Source organism: Fukomys damarensis, unplaced genomic scaffold, assembly GCF_012274545.1.
Source record: "Fukomys damarensis isolate Sample0158 unplaced genomic scaffold, DMR_v1.0_HiC HiC_scaffold_11, whole genome shotgun sequence".
Lineage (NCBI taxonomy): Eukaryota > Metazoa > Chordata > Mammalia > Rodentia > Bathyergidae > Fukomys > Fukomys damarensis.
In genome coordinates, this window is record NW_022900923.1 from 1,063,217 (window position 1) to 1,079,193 (window position 15,977).

General features: G+C 61.0%; 1 protein-coding gene across 1 annotated transcript in view; it reads left to right on the forward strand.

Annotated features, from left to right (window-relative positions):
* The window catches only part of Capn8 (calpain 8), a 29,683-nt gene extending 18,314 nt beyond the window's left edge, over positions 1 to 11,369 (forward strand). The window contains exons 10-21 of the mRNA XM_010642456.2: positions 241 to 416; positions 2,336 to 2,347; positions 3,765 to 3,976; positions 4,578 to 4,614; positions 6,075 to 6,143; positions 7,012 to 7,069; positions 8,207 to 8,271; positions 8,606 to 8,674; positions 8,787 to 8,865; positions 9,235 to 9,351; positions 10,015 to 10,073; positions 11,263 to 11,369. Of these exons, the coding sequence (XP_010640758.1) occupies positions 241 to 416; positions 2,336 to 2,347; positions 3,765 to 3,976; positions 4,578 to 4,614; positions 6,075 to 6,143; positions 7,012 to 7,069; positions 8,207 to 8,271; positions 8,606 to 8,674; positions 8,787 to 8,865; positions 9,235 to 9,351; positions 10,015 to 10,073; positions 11,263 to 11,286 (977 nt within the window). The 3' untranslated portion in view covers positions 11,287 to 11,369. The remainder of the gene's footprint in view (positions 1 to 240; positions 417 to 2,335; positions 2,348 to 3,764; positions 3,977 to 4,577; positions 4,615 to 6,074; positions 6,144 to 7,011; positions 7,070 to 8,206; positions 8,272 to 8,605; positions 8,675 to 8,786; positions 8,866 to 9,234; positions 9,352 to 10,014; positions 10,074 to 11,262) is intronic.
* The last annotated feature ends 4,608 nt before the right edge of the window (positions 11,370 to 15,977 follow it).

Sequence of the window (15,977 nt, forward strand, 5' to 3'; positions counted from 1 at the left end):
CAGGAGCCAAGAACAAGGAGATGGCAGTGACTCTGCCTCCCAGGGAGGTCAGGGGCTGCTTCCCAAAGCAGCGCAGGCAGTCCTGGGACGGAAGGGTTGCACATGTCCCCAGCCAGGCAGTCTGGGCTCCTGGTGGACCCAGGAGGGGCAGAGGCTTGCTTTCCTTGGGTGACCAAGCTTCTGTTTTGTTCTTTCGTTTCATCTTCCCTCCCCCACCCCCACCGTTGCCGGCCACTCCAGCCACGTACTGGACCAATCCCCAGTTCAAAATCCACCTGGGTGAGGCGGACGAGGACCAGGAGGAGGGCGTGGGGGAGCCCTGCTGCACTGCGCTTTTGGGGCTGATGCAGAAGGACCGGCGGAGGAGGCGGCGGCTGGGCCAGGGCCTGCTGAGCATAGGCTTTGCCATCTATCAGGTATGTGGTCGGCTCTCCGCGAGCCCTCCCTGCTCAGTGCTCCTGTCACCTGCTGCTCGGAGCCCCCAGGCCGGACCCCAGGGAGACCCCTTCTTACCAGCTGCAGCCGGCTGAGCTCTTCCTGTCTCGCTGGCTCTGTGTCAGGCTTGTCAGAGATGCCAGCGTCGCAGGACGAGGTGCTGTGGGTGGAGGGTAAGGCACCTTCCTCCCACCCGGCCCGGACGCGCTGGGCCTCGATCCCCCTCACGCCGTGTCTCTGGGCTGAAGCGGAGGTGGCCCTGACTCAGGGTGCAGTCTGTCCTGCTGTCCACCCCTCGTGGGCTCAGCCTCACAATCAATCCAGACCCCGGAAAGGCTGAAGCAGGACAACTGCAAGTGTGAGCCCGGCCCGGGCTCAGTGAGGAAGGGGTGCGGCTCAGGGCAAAGGCCTCATGGCTCCAGGGCAGCCTGCTTCTGGCCAGCAGATTGGAGTCTGCTCGCTTATTCAGACAACACTCCTCACAATGAGCTCCAGAGAGGTCCCAGTGCCTTCTCTACACTTTTGTTTGAAATGAATTTCTTGGGCCGAGATTTAGCTCAGTGGTTCCACCGCCTGCCTCAGAAGTGCAAGGTCCTAAGTTTGATCCCTGGTACCAAAAAGAGAAAAAGAATTTCTTGGGAAAAATACAATTCTCATCAGGAGACAAAGAGCTTGCTGCAGCCCCAGCATCTTGGCATAAATGAATGCTTGTAGATTAGTGCCCGCAAAGGCATCGTGAGTGGAAGCCAAGTCCTGCTCCTGCTGCCCTGCCTGAGGCTCATTGCTCCGGGGCCATGGGCTGAGTGGGGTGGGGTGGGCGGGGAGACCAAGATCTGTGGATGAACATGCTCCACCGCACCCCACGGCTCTCCTGTCCCCCCAATGTGAAAAACAAAGCCGAGGACCCTGTGAGGAGGCCCTGGTTGCACACGGGAGCTTCTGTGGGGTTCTGGCGGGGAGGAGAAGCTGGACACAGGCATTATATTTGGCCGCGGCCCTCAGGGGCTCCCCATCTGAGCTGGGAACCAGCACAGGGCCCTCCCACCGTGAAACGGACCAACGCTGGGTGGGACCTCAGCCTCCCTCAGGAGACCGTCAGGACTTTGAAAGTGGAGCGGGGTTCAGAGGTGGAGGGGGCGGTGGAGGTAGGGGCACCACAGACAGCCGGCCGTGAGTGGAGACTGGAGAGCGTAGAGTTAGGCTTCATCCTCAGACATGGCCAGTCAGCAAAGTGCTCGCTCACAATAGATCTGTGGGGCACGGTGTGTGTGTTACTCTCAGGAATAATACACAAAGCACATTATTTTCTAGACACCAAGCTATAGCAGCTTGTGAAATACTCAGTATCTGTGATCTGGGCTCTTTCTTGTGGCCAGGGACATAGTTTAGGGTATGATGTTTCTGAATTGAAGGTTTAAAGTCAGGTTAAGGGGGTGAGCCTAGGGAGGATCTGAAGTTATCAGGAGTATCTGAGGTGTAGGGAGTATCTGGGGGTAGGGAGTATCTGAGGAATCCGGAGCAGCTGGAGCTCTAGAGATTCTACACTCTCACCCCCATATTCCCATGGAAACATCCCAGAAGAGTCTGCAGGCTGGTGTGGGGTCCGGCTGGGCTGGGACCACTCAGCATGGCCATAGGCAGGAGGGATGCCAGCTCCAGGGAGGCCCCCACCCTGGCCACAGCTGTCTGCTGGTCTGCAGAGACCTCCGCTGTCTGCCAGCGCCCACGCACACTGCCCTCGAAGAGCAGGGGTCCTGGAGATTATATAGCTGAGAACAAGCAGAGTAGAACCCTCCTTCTGCCCTGGTCCCAGCGCCCACGGGCAGGGTTCCGGCCAGGGCACGAGCCCCGCCCTGGGCACAGGCCATCTGTGAATGTGGCTCTCGTCTCTGCCCCTCAGGTCCCCAAGGAGGTATGTGAGTGCTGTGTGGTGGAGAGGACCTCCCAGGGTAAGATGGGCCAGGACCAGGCCGGCCCATGCCTGGTGTTTCCCTGGCAGTGCTGGGCCTTGCTGGTGGCCGCACTGGTGCAGGGCGGGGGCCGTGCTGGCCAGCGACCCCCCGCTGACTTGGCTGCAGTCGGGCAGCCTTCAAGCTCCCAGTGCCACCCAGGCTGCTCCCCGCCTGATGTGAGGACTGGGCACCAGGAACGGGTTTGTAAATGATCCAGGTGACTCCCTCCATGCGCAGCCATGGCTGAGAACTGTACTCTTGGCTTCCTCTGCTAGGGCCAGGCCTGCTGCTAGGAGTGGTGGATCTGTCCTGCCTCAGCTTCCCTCGGCCTGCTTCTCACAGATGCGGTGTTTGTTTTGGAGGGAGGAGAGGATGAGTCTGGGGAAGCGGCCTGTGCCTCTGCAGGGCCAGGGCCCTTGGTCCAGCACCCAGCCCGGCCTGTTGGGGTGCAGCTCGCTGTCCTCGATCCGGCTCTGGCTCTGAGTCTGGGGCTCCTGGGTGCCTGCTCCCCTCTCCTCACTGAGTGTCGCCTGGGCCCCGCAGCCTCCCCACCTGGGGTGTGAGAACCGGGATTCCTCTGGTTGGGGTCTCTCCTTGGCTGTCACCTGCAGGGGAGGGGACGACATTGGCCGTGCTGGCCGAGCCCTACCTGGGTGGAAGTTCTTCCTGGGTCACCTGAGTCCTGTGGAGCCCGGGCCAGGCAGGGTGGTGGCTCTGCTCTGCTCCCTGGGACCCTGCCTGGGGTGGCCTTCAGGCAGCAGGTACATGGGCTTGTATCTGGGCCTCACCTGCCCACCATCTGGGGTCAGGATGGCGATTGTCAGGGACACAAAGCCCAGGGTCCTCACCAAGCAGCAACAGGGCCGCACCAGTGTGCATCAGTCTGCTGCCTCTGTGGGCTTCTCCACAGCCCTGGGCAGGGCGTGGCAGCCCTTCCCCTCCCCTGGCGGGCTGCCAGCCTCCTCTGAGCCAAAGCCTCTCACCCCCCAGCACCTTCCCGGGGCAGGACAGTGGTCCTCCTGCTGGCTTTTGCTGAGGAGCAGGCTGTCCTCTCCAGCCTCAGTGTGCCCTGGGCTCAGGGCCACACCAGGACACAGCGCAGTCTGGGCTTGGAGAGATGAAACCGGGCCCATTCGAGGCTCCAGGCTCAGGGCTCAGAGGGCCCAGTTTGGCTCCGATGCACAGTCAAGGTCAGCCAAGGTCACTGCCAAAGAGCCCATGACAGTGGACACTTGCTGAGTCTGGACAGTCCCCTTGGCCTCCTGGCTCTCAGCAGGGAAAACTCAGCTATCAGCCATACGTGGACTGCAGGATGGTCAGAGCCCTGGGCCCGGTCTTCCGGCTGGAGGAGCAGCTGACCACCTGCTCTCTTTGCAGCTGGCGGGCCACACAGACTCACACCTGGGCCGAGACTTCTTCTGTGGCCACCAGCCGGCTGCGCGCTCGGACACCTATGTTAACCTGCGAGAGGTGTGGGGCCGTGTGCAGCTGCCACCTGGCGAGTACCTGGTGGTGCCGTCCACCTTCGAGCCCTTCAAGGACGGCGACTTCTGCCTGCGCGTGTTCTCGGAGCAGAAGGCCCGGGCTCTGTGCGTCACGGTCTCTCCTGGCGGTGGGGTCCACGCACCAGGCCGTCCTGTACAGGGCAAACACGTCAGGAACACAGGCCCAGTCCTTCCCATGTCCCCACCCGGTCCCTCCCCCCTGCAGGATACAGGGCTCTGAGCAGCGGGCCAGGCTGAGGGAGCCTGGCTGGGGGCCGCTGCCCATCGGGGCTCGGGCAAAGGGTGTGTGGGAGAGCTGGTTACAGCACACAGCAGTGTGCTCACTGTGCACACACCATCCACACACCACACAGAGCACACAGTCAGACTGAGACACCACACATCCTATACACGTGATGCTGCAGAGGGAGGAGCGCAAGTTTAAGCCCAGCCCGGGCCGCTTAACACTTCGTGAGACCTTGTCTCAAAAAATAAAGCACTGGGTATGTAGCCCAGTGTGAAGGCCCTGGGTTCGAGTCCCAGCACAGGACCACCAGCAAACACTCCCACAGCGAGCCAGGCTGACCCTCCCCACCTCCCAGCACCCAGGCTGAAGCCCTGGGCTCAGGAGGGCCCGGGTGGGTGGGCTGCACACCAAGGGGCTCTGCGGAATACTTTCTCAGTCTGCTCGTCTTGTCTGTTGCAGGGAAATTGGAGCTGTTGTGGCTGGAAACCCGCACGAGGTGAGTGTTTGTTCCCCCTGCTGCTTATGTGTGAAGCTTGTGCTTGTCGAGGGCTGAGGTCGCCCCCAGCGGCAGGGGGTGCCTCACTCCTCCCGATCTGTCAGGTGGACCTGGAGGGAGGGACGCTCCGGGCGCTGGAGAGGAGGCCTGTGGGACGGGCCCTCCCTGCCTGGCCTGGTCTCCTGAGGTCTGGAGGGCAGTGGAAGCCAGGCAGGCACAGCGCAGCTTTTGGTCTGGGCATGGCCGGGTGGCAGAGGAGAGCTTGGTGTGGGATCTGGGCCGAGCACCCCCCGCGGGCTCCCCCTGACCTCCTGCGTTGGTGCTGGGTCAGCGACCAGCTCTGTCTGTGGCAGTGGATGCAGGCCAGGCCGGGAGGGGGGCAGAGGCTGGTTCCCCCCTCGTCTGTTGACCAGGCAGACCCAGGTGCTCTGGCTGACAGGGTGGGGTGGATGCACCGTCGATGCCGGGACCCTGTGGCCCTGGCTGCAGCAGCAGACGCAGCCTGGACTCGGCTCCAGCACTCGTGGGCCCTGGGCTCTTGGGCCCTGCCTATGTCTCAAGCCTCAGTTTCTCCCTCTGTTGCGGGGGCATCACCAACCCCACCAATGGAACAGCTGGGAGGATGAATGAGCCGGGCAGTTGACCTGCAAGAGCCCGCCACGTGCGAATCTCAGTCCTGCCGGAGCCGCATGCCCTGTGTCGCCTGGTGGTCCTGGCCTTTTTGTCTGTACTTGGGGAGGGACTTTGGGGACAGCGGCTGGCTCCTGGGACCCTCGCAGGCCCCGAGCAGCTGTGATGTTTCTACTCTGTGAGGTGGCGGTGGCCTGGGCCATTTTATTTTGGATGGAACCTGTTCTCCTACTGGAAAGTCCGGGCCAGAGGCATCCTCGCAGCAGCCTGTGATTTTCATGACTGGCACTCATGAGCTCCTGTGCATGCTGCCTGTGGCGTGGCCCAGGGAGCTGATGTCAGAGCGGAGCAGGGGCGGTGGGTGGAGCCCTGGCAACATCTGGTCGGCAGTGACAGCTGTTGCAGCCCTGGGCCTGGGGTTTTGGGCTCTGCTGCATGGCCTGGGCTCGTTCTTGGCTGCTTTTCATCATGATCTTGGTGGAGAAAGCGACTAACACTGGGAATGTGGGCATAAACACCACCCTGATTCCGGGGTGACTTCTGCTGTGCAGAACACGTGGACCCTCCCAGAGTCCCCAGGCCCAGCCCAGACCCCAATGGCAGTGTCATTCAGTTCTCTCAGTGCCACTCAGGGACGGAGCTAGAGGGGCAGGATGGGTCACCCAGAGGCTCCTGGGCCTGGCCCTGTGTGCCCACTGGGGTGGGAGCCCTCGGGGGCTGGGAGCTGGGTGTCCTGTGTACCCCCAAACCCAAGGCCTGGCTCAGGCAGTGCACGCATGGCTCTCACCTCCAGCCCCCACTCCTCGGTCACTGCCCCTGCCGTCCCGCAGCTGCATCCCGTGGAGGTTGACCCTGGGGACCAGGAGCTCCGGAGACTGTGTGAGGAGCTCTCGGGGAAGGTGAGTGGGCTCCGGTCCTCACTCCCTGGGTCAGGCAGGGAGGCTAAGGCTGTGTCCCTTAGGCCCCAGCTCCTGGGCTGCCTTCACCCTGCTCTGCTGGGGGCAGCAACCCTGGTCTCTAGGCCACTGCCTGGCTGTGCCAACTGACCTGGGAAGAGGAAGGTGGAGCGGGGTCCTGTGGGAGGCCTTCCTTGTGGAAGTTGGCCCTGTGATGAGCCTCCGCCAAGAGAGCCAGGCCGACGGCTCTGTAAGTAGGGACTCTCGGAGGCGGAACTGCGCAGTGTGGCAGGCGTGGCTCAACTGATCAGCCTGGGCTCTGGGCTTGGAGACACAGGTGCCCTGGCTTGTTGCCCCGAGGGGTCCAAGCTCTGTGGTGGGGTCGGGATCAGGACACATGGTGAGGGAAAACCCCATCTCCTCCCACTGGCACAGGGCGCGCAGTTTACCCTGGAGGCTTCTCAGGGCCCTAAATGCTGCTGTCAGGATGACCATGTGGTGCCCAGTGTGGCCTCGTGCCCTGGCTGGTTGCTTGGGGCAGGGGTGGTGCAGCGGCGACTGCACAGGGCTCACTGGGTGTGGGAAGGGAGGATCCAACCAGCCCCCTCCGCCCAAGCCTTGGGGCAGCACAAGCTGGCTCCGCCCTTGGGAGCAGTGAAGCCCAAGTCATTGTCTCACGGCCAGGAAGGACAGGGGGCAGCTATGGTGGGTACAGATCTTGATGCTCCAACACCCAGCCCTGGCCAGGCATCGGGGCCCCAGAGGGGATGGGGGTCTACAGCTGTCACATGCTTTGAGAGCCACAGGGGCCATGTGTCAACAGGAAGCTCTGTGTCAGGCCCCGCATCACGAGCCCTTGGCCTCTTTCTAGGGTTCTGAGATTGGTGCCAATGAGCTCAAGAGGGTTCTGAATGTGATGTTTTCCAGACGTAAGTCCCTTTCTGGGCTCCTCAGTCTGTGGGCACTGGGGGAGATGGACCTGGGGAGGGCAGACAGAGGGGATGAAGCTGTGGGGGCTCTGGCTTCTGACCTGGAGTGCAGATTCTGTCCAGCAAGATGAGAGCTGGGAGGCAGGAGGCAGGGCGGAGGCGTCTGGGATGTCAGGAGTGGTGTGCAGATTCCGGGGCGGAGGGGAAGCTGGGCCACACCTGACTCGGGGCCGGCACAGAGACCACGTGAGGGATCCAGTCTGTGGTGCTGCTTTGGGGAAGGAGGAGAGGCTGTCCCTGCCCTCGCCCACTGGCTCCATCTATCTCTACACCACAGGGTCCTGGGTTCTCAGGCCTGGGCACTGGAGGAAAGATCCTGCCCCTCTGCCTCTGCAGGAGGGTCTGTTGTGGGCTGCTTTCCATCTGGCCCGGGGCAGGCCAGGTTCGGTCTTTAACTGGTTGGGAGAGGGCCCTTCTCCCCTGCTGCAGCAGGGCCCTGTGGGATGCAGGCTGAGTAGCTGGGCCTGGGCCCAGAGGTGGCCCTTCCATCCTCTCTGTCCCTCTGGCTCCTGCTGCCATGAGAGTAGTGGAGAGGGCGGGAGAGCCCAAGGGGCTCCCAGTGCGAGGAGGCAGACAGGGAAGGAAGAAGGAGGGGAAAGGAGAGGAACAGGGTGGTGGGACCTGGGATTCCCCAGGGCGATGGCTGTTGCTGGACAGGGTGTTTGTGACCAAAGTGCAGGCTGTGGGGCCCCAGGCCTGAGTCCTTGGGTATAAACGGCAGCAGTGACCAGTGGGGCTGGGCAGTGTGTGGAGGGTGCCTTGACCCTGAAGCCGGGGTTTTTATCAAGACCGACCCAGCCCCGGCACAGCGTGGCTGACCCTCGCTTCGCTGGCTCACGTCCCACCGGCCGTTCGCCAGGCACCATCAGCGTCATGCTCGGCTCAAGTGGCGGAGGAGGAAACTGAAGCGCAGCAGTGAGGACCTGCCGGTCCCTGCTGGCGAGTCTGGGGTTCAGAGGCTGCGTGGTGACGCCCCCCTTGGGAGTCTCGGTGTCTGCCCGCTGCCCACAGTGCTGGAGGCTGTTCACCTCCCGTTTCCCAGCCACCCCGGTTCCCACCTGTTTCCTGTCTATTTAGGAACAGACATAAAGTTCGCTGGATTCAGCATCTACACTTGCCGAGAGATGATCAGCTTGCTGGACGTATCCTTTGAACGTCTCGCCTCTCACCTCACCCAGGAGCAAGGGCAACTGTCTTAGCTGCTTTTCTCGACGCTGAGACAAAAACCCAACACCCACAAACTAGAGGAGGAGAGGTTTATTCGGTGTGCAAAGGTGTCAGTCCGCGGTCAGCGGCTCAGAGGCAGGGTGGCGAGGCAGAGGAGAAACAGTGCGTGCTTCTAGTCTGCACTTGACTTCCTCCTTCTCTGTGGCCACACAGAGGCTCCAGGGCCTTGAGGCTGTGGCCCACAGGCTCACAAGAGAAGGGGGCTGCAGCGTGGGCCAGGCTTGTCGTGTTGGCCTTTAACGTGCCCAGAGCACCGGCACCGGCACCCTGGGACCCGTGGAGCTCAGGACGCTCTGGCTGAAGGTCCAGAAGTACCTGGTAACTCTCTTCCCCCCTTCCCTGGCCCTGCCTGTCCCTCTTCCCCAACCCTCCGTGGTACTCCTGCCAGCCACTCTGGGCCTGGTTTGACCAGATCTAATCTTTGCCACAGGAGATTTTCCAGGAGTTGGATCCTGGCCGCCTGGGGACCGTGGACACCCATGACATGAGGCTGGCCCTCGGGAGGGCGGGTGAGGACAGGCCCATCGTTCCCGGAGGGTGATGCAGGGAACCGCTGGGACTGTTGGTGTCAAGGTGGCCACATGCCTGGCCCGAGACTCTGCTCTACGGAGCCTGTCATGGGGAGGTGACAGGCGGGGCAGAGGTGGGGCTCTGTGGGTTGATGAGGCTGGCAGCCAAGGCCTCTGCTTCCGAGGCGGGTCTGGGCCCGGGGGAGGCTGGCCGGTGCACGGGGGGGTGGTGGACTGGTCACCACACAGGCTCGGCCCTGTGACCCCACTTTTCGCCCTCAGGGTTCAGCCTCAACAACCAGGTGCAGCAGACCATCGCCACCAGGTACACGGGCCACGCACTCAGCAATCGCCCCCTTTCGCCCTCAGGGTTCAGCCTCAACAACCAGGTGCAGCAGACCATCGCCACCAGGTACACGGGCCACGCACTCAGCATCGACTTTGACAGCTTCGTGGCCTGCATGGTCCGCCTGGAGAGCCTCTTCAGTGAGTGCCCTGTCCCCTCCCGTCCCCTCCAGTTCCCTTGAGAGCAGGATGCAGGGGCAGGGCCTGGGGAAGACCTAGCAGTTCCCTGACCGCTCTGTGGCTAGGCCTGGGGCAGGGCAGGCCCTGGGGGCCCAGTGGAACCACCTTCCCTGGGGCCCTCGAGTTGAAGCTGCCTGGGGATTCCCAGCACCCACTCTGGGCAGAGCCTGGTAGCTGGATGGGGCCGGGGCCGCCTAGATGGTTGGTGTCTGCTCCCATGTACACTGGGGAGGCCATGGCGAGCTGTGGGCCTCGGACCTGCTGACTGACGGAGCAGCGTCTGGTGTGGGTGGCCTTGGGAAGAGGAAGAGACCAGGAGCTGGGGACCTGACATCCACCCCACAGCCTGTTCACAGCGGCCAGGCTCTGACAGGCTTCTGTGGTGGTGAGGTCACAGCAGCCATTTCTGTAGATAGCTGGGCTGGCCACTGGGCAAAGGATGGTGCTGCCCCAGAGTGCCCCAGAACTGGGTCCAGACGTGACCCTTTCTTCCTTTCGCTGGAGATCTGACCCAGGGCTTTCCCCAGGCTTTTTGGGGCCCCTGGGGCCAGGGCGGAGCCGAGGGGCTGGGGTGTGGGAGAGGGGTGGGTGGTCTCTGAGGCTCCTTCATTGTCTGCCTTTCAGAACTGTTCAGGGTCTTGGACCGGAACCGGACAGGTGTCGTCCAGCTGTCCCTGCCTGAGGTCAGTCACTGGAATGAGTGAGAATGCTTTGAAAGCCTTGGGGTGCAGTGCTGAATGTGGACGCTCATGGGCAAACCCATGCTTGCTCTGTGAGGCGTCAGGGAGGAAGGCAGCCACTTTCCAGTGTTCTTATTCTATTATTATTATTATCTTGAAGATGAGGCTATAGCCACATTTCAGACGGTGTCAGAGGCGTACACCCTTCTCTGTCAGGATGAGGAGTGGCACGCAGATTTGCCGCCTCGGGAACCAGTTGTCTCAGGGAGGTGTAGAAGGACATCGGGCACAAAGAACAGGACTGCAGGGACAGGAGAGGCAGGAAGACAAGTCTCCCCTGGGTGCAGAACACACCCCTGCTTGCCTGGGGGCTGTCGCTGGCTGGGGACGGGTCCGGGGTGCAGGCAGGAGCACTGGCCCTCATCCTGCTGCTGGGCAGAAGAGTCGCAGCCCCGGTCCCGATGGCCCCGCCACGCTGCCTCCTCCTGGGGCGGGAAGTGTACTCGCTCTGTCTGTGCCGGGGCAGGGCCTGGCGAGGAGTCGGCTGTGGACCTGTGCACGGCGAGACCGCAGTGTGGGGCTGGAGGAGGCGAGGACATGGGAAGGTGCACACACGGGACCTGTGTGCGCGGGCCCAGGGCCGGAGGTGCAGGAGGAGACGTCTAGGAAGGGCGCAGATGGGGGGCGGGGAGCAGCAGCTTCGTGCAGGCTCCCCGGGTGCGTGGACGTGGGCCAGCACCCCGCACGCCGACACCCCGTGCTCAGGGCCCTTCCACGCACAGCACAGTGTGGGCTTCAGACTCGCCCAGTCCGCGCACAGACGTGGTGTCGCTCTGGACTTCGGTCACACTCAACCTGAGCTCTCTGCTGTGCGGTTTCTGCCCTGTGTTCGGGGAGGAGACGGGAGAACAGTGTTTGTGTTTCTATTTGGAGACAGTATTTTTCTGCATACTTTCAGTCCATGGTCGGAAAATCCACGGCGTGGGACAGGACTGTCCACGACACAGCCCTGCTCTTGGAGCTTTCTCGCATTTCCGTGGTTCCCTGGATTAGGAGTCAGCGGGTGGTTAAGGACTCCTGGCCTCCGAGGGTTGAGCAAGCCCTGCCCAGAGGACGGAGACCTGGGCAATGCAGAGGAGGGCAGGGGTAAGGCCCAGTCCGGAGTGCGGGCTCACGTCGCTCTCTCCCGCAGTGGCTGTGCTGTGTACTGGTCTGAGTGGCATCCGTGTCTCTGGGTCGGCAACATCTCGCCCTCCCTGCCTGTGGTTCTGCGGACGATCAGCCTCCAGTGGCCTTCGCTGGTCACTCTCCTGGGACCCCAGCCAGGCTGCAGTCTGTGGCCGAGTGTAGCCCGGTGGGGAAGATGGGAGATTAAAGCCGTGACTGGAGCCGCCTTGCATTTCTCTGGGGCGTGCAGCAAGGGTGCACGGGCCTTGCACGCCCTGGGAAGCAGGGTGCTCTTGGGAGACAACGCGAGACCCCCCCAGAAATGGAAAATGGGGATTGATTTTCCAAGGAGAGGCTGCTCCCTCCGGGCCACCTTTGGGAAAGGGGAACAGCTGCTGCCAGGGAGGAAGGCACGGTGTGGGGTGCCAGGGGGTGGGGCCCAGAGCCGCCTTCCTTCTTCTTCCTTCTGCCTCCCCTCTCCTCTCCCTCCCTCTACCCCTTTCTTCCCTTTTCTCTTATCCTCCTTCCTTCCCTCTCTACTTTTTTTTTTTATTTTGGTACCGGGGATGGAACTCAGGTCCTTGAGCTTGCAAGGCAGTCACCAGAACCACTGAGCTGAACCCCGGCTCCCTCTCTACCCTCTCTGCCTTTGTCCTTAGCTCTTCCTTCCTTTCCTTCTTTCCTCCTTCCGACTCTTGCGTTTTCCTTTTCTCTCCTCCCTCCCTGCTAGCCGGGGTACTCTGTACCCTTCTGGGGAGGGGTTCTCATGTGACAGAAGCCTGGGGCTGAACCTGAGACCTCTGCTGCTGGTGGGAAATGAAGCCCAGCCGTGTGTCTCCCTGGGTGGATGGGGTAGGACCTATCCTTCCAGTGGCCTGTGGAAATGGGGTACCTGGGAGAACACGCACATAGCCTGGCCCCCCTGAAGTCTGACTCCACTCCCAGAGGCAGAGCAGGAGGGACGTTCCGGTCAGAGTGGGGGCCACAGCTGGGGACACTGACGCTGAGGGCAGCCTGATGCCTGCCAGCACCTGCAGCCCAGGGTATGTGGGGGGGGCCTCGACCTCCAGGGGTCAGGGAGGGCTGTGAGCCTACATTTGCTTTAGTGGCCTGTGGGTCCTGGAAGAAAAGAGGTCCTTCCCTGTCCATGATGGGCACAGGCCAGGAACAGAACCCTGGCATCAGGGCCCTACCAGTGTCTACCCGGCCCTCTGTGCTGCCCAGAGGGGCCCTAGCCTACTGTTTTCTATGTCTCCAACTCTAACCTCAGAGTGCTGCCAACTAGTAATGCCCAGGTTTAGAGTGCTGAACAGATGCTGTGCGACTTAGGTAGGGTTCTGTCCTGCTAAAGCCACCTACACTGGAAATAGAATAATGAGATAATGCACTCAAGAACCAAACTTGGCAGGCACCCCAGCGTGGCCTAACCCACCTCACAAAAGCCCAGAGCCCTGCACCTCCCACAGAGCAGGGCCTGACACAGTTTGGAGGCTGAGCCATGCACGCTGGCCATATAGCACTCTGTGGGACTGGGCTGTGTGCTTGCTACTGGACAGGGTCCTGCTGCCGGTGCCCCTGCTGCGAGAGTCCATCCTGCCATGCATCTTGAGTCTGCACAAGGCAAGATCAGATTCAGAGCATGGCTTTCGCTGTCTGTGTTTAGCTTTTGCTCACTGTAAGGTTAAACAACCTGTGGGGAACTGTGTGAGCCGGAAACCATCCGAGCTGTAATCACCTGGCTGTGGGTGGTCTTAGTCTTCTTTCTTCTCAGCCTAAAGCTTCAGCGACTCTGAGGACTAATCCATGATAAAAGGCTCACTATGAAAGTAGCCTTTGCTCTGGGGGTCTCAGATCCAGGAAGAGCCGTCCTGAGATGCTTGGCCAGTGCAGCTAGGAAGCAGGCGAGGACTCCAGCCCTGTGGTACCCGCTAAAGTTCTCACTCCCGGTCACAGCCTGCCTGGAGGCCAGGGCGGTGCTGCTCTTAGCATGGCTCCGTCCTTGGCCCGTGGCCCTCACTCCCATCACTGACCGATGCCTGGGGCAGTTAGCAGCAAGAGCAGCGGGGACTTAGCTCATGGTTCTGCAGGCTCCGGTCCAAGACTGGGCCCCCACCACGTCTGTGAGCATCGGGAACAGTGGCCATCAGGGCTGGAGCTCCATGGAGCAAACGGGAAGCGGCCAGGAGAGACGGACAGGTCCTGGACAGTCCTGACCGGGCTCCCGGAGAAGGTGACAGCCCTGGCCCCGTGCCCAGCATGGACCTGTGCTGCTAGGACCCCACAGCCCTAGCATCTGACTCTGGGATGGCACTGCCCTTTCCCTGCCCCCATCCACAGCTCGAGGCCCTGATGGCTGAGGCTGGCGACCTGCCTTCCCCTGAGAGGACACGGTGGCCCAGGGGCAGCGGAGAGGGACACGTGAATGTCCCTTCTCTCTGCTTCCGTATCTTCTTTTTTTGGATAAACACTGAGGCAGCCAGTTGAAGGAAACGTCAGATGGTCAGGGAGAGAAAGTAGACAGCATATCCAGCTGTGCAAGCACTTCACTGCCCACGGAATATCGCTTCACCTCCCCGGTGGCATCCAGACTGGGGCCCCATCCCCCGAGGCCTCCGGAGTGCAGCTGCCATCATTTCTATGCCAGGCATTTACAATGCAGTCGTGAGGCTTCTCACACAGGTCTCCTTCGGAAATGAGACACTGTCCCCGAAGGAGCTTATCTAGAACAATAAAGCGATAAAATTACTGAATTTATTAACATCTAAATTAGAAAGTCTGAAAAATTGAGTTCTAATTAATCAGCTTGCAGACAGCCACTGAGGTAAGATAACAGACCCTCCAGTGGCGGCTTGTGATCCAGGCCTGGCATTGTTTAAAACAATAATAATATTTCCATGCCACTTCTCTTGGAGGAGCCCAGAGCTACCTCATAAATGTTAATTAATTAATGGGACAGAAGCAGACGAACACTGTGCCCCTGGACCTCCTAGTGAGGAAGTGGCTTGAGGTGGGACAGTGATAGTCCTTGCTCAAGGTCATGGTGCTCTGTCCGGCAGAGGGCCGGGCCTGGTCCTGCCTGGACTGCATCCTGCTCTGGCTATAGCTCTGGCTCTCTGGCTCCTGCACTGTGCTTGGTTTGCCCCTTTCTGCCACCCCTGTCACCTCACCCAGCAGCTCCTGAGTGGCCCTGACTGTGCCTGTGGACTCCTTGGACTTGGCCCTGGACAGAGCTTCCCCGTGGCACAGCAGCGGACATCTCTGGTCTTCCTGGGGCGTCCCCAAGCCCCACTGGCCCTACATAGGTGGGCCTTGGGGCTGGGATCTTCCTGGCTGGGGCTACCCCTCCATTCTGGGTTCTAACTCAGTCTCCTTGTGCTGACCTGGGGCTCCTGGCTTTTCCTCCTTTCCTGAGCTGGTCAGCAGCTGGAGGTGCCCCTTGCTGTCAGGTGGGGTGGTGGGGTGAGACTTCATGGTGCAGGGACCTCAGTCACCCACAGTCGAGGGCAGCTGGCCTGGGTGGCTGCCTTGTCCTTCCTGCCAGAGGAACCAGGGAGCTGTGCCCACAGGAACAGAGATCCAGAGCCCCTCCTTCCTGTACACTGCACCTGGACCCTGAGCCAGGGAGGTCAATAGTGGGGGGGTAGTCCTTTCTTTGTGGTGCTGGGGTTAAACCCCAGGTGTTATAGCTGTACATAGGGTGTACAGTATTCAGCAAAACTCCAAGCAAAGCCAGAGAAACCCCGGCACAGTATGAAGACTGGCAGTCCACATGTAGGGAACTCTGCCCCTTCTTCTTCCTCTCTTTTACGATGAACCTCGGAGCTTCCTGGGTTTCCTTAGCTGGGCAGATCATCTATGAGGCACTAAGTCCTGTACCCAAGTAAGGGAGGGATTGAGGATCCCAGGAGAGGATCTGGGTCTCCAGCTGAGGAGGGCAATAGACTTTCTCGTTAGAGAAAAAGCTATGATTATGCCTTGGGCTCCTGGGAATATCACGATGACCCCACTGCTGGAAAGGGGAAGGGGCCCCAGAAGGGGGGTCAGGGCTGAGACCTAGGCAGGGCGAGCCCAGGTGGGAGCAACTGAGGTGGGAGCCAAGCACCTCAGAGGACCAGTGGCAAAGGCAGCTGACAGCAAAGGTGAGGAGGGGCACCTGGAGGGAGACCCCAGACTTCTATCTGGGGTGCGATTCAGACAATTAATCTTCACTGTGACTTGATGGGGCTGGAGACACCTAGGAGACTCACAGAGAGCATGCCCCTGGGGGGTGGGGGTGTCTCCAGAGATGATGGGCATGGGAACGGCAAGCTGAGGGGGAGACCTGCCCGACTGTGAGCGGCACCATCCAACAGGGCAGGCCGGACGGAGGCAAAGCAGCAGGAGGAGGATGCTCACTGGGGCTCCCCTGCCCCTTCTCTGCCTCCTGGAAGCCATTAGGTGAGCAGCTGTGCTCCGCTGGGCCCCTCTGCCCTGCTGGTTCTGCCTCACCATGGCCTAGAGCAAGGAGGCCCTGACCATGGACGAACCCTCTGAATCCGTGAGCCAGATAAGCCCAAGTTAATCTTTTAGCTGTTTGGTCGCAGTAGGAGAAAGCTGACAAACACAGCAGTTTCATTTTTATTCGTACAACACAGCAGGTATGACTTGACTTGCACCTCAACCTTGTGAAGCAGCAGAAGCTGCTAACCCAAGTGCTGAAGGCTGAGGGACACCGGGCTGGTCTGTCCCCCGCCGATTGCT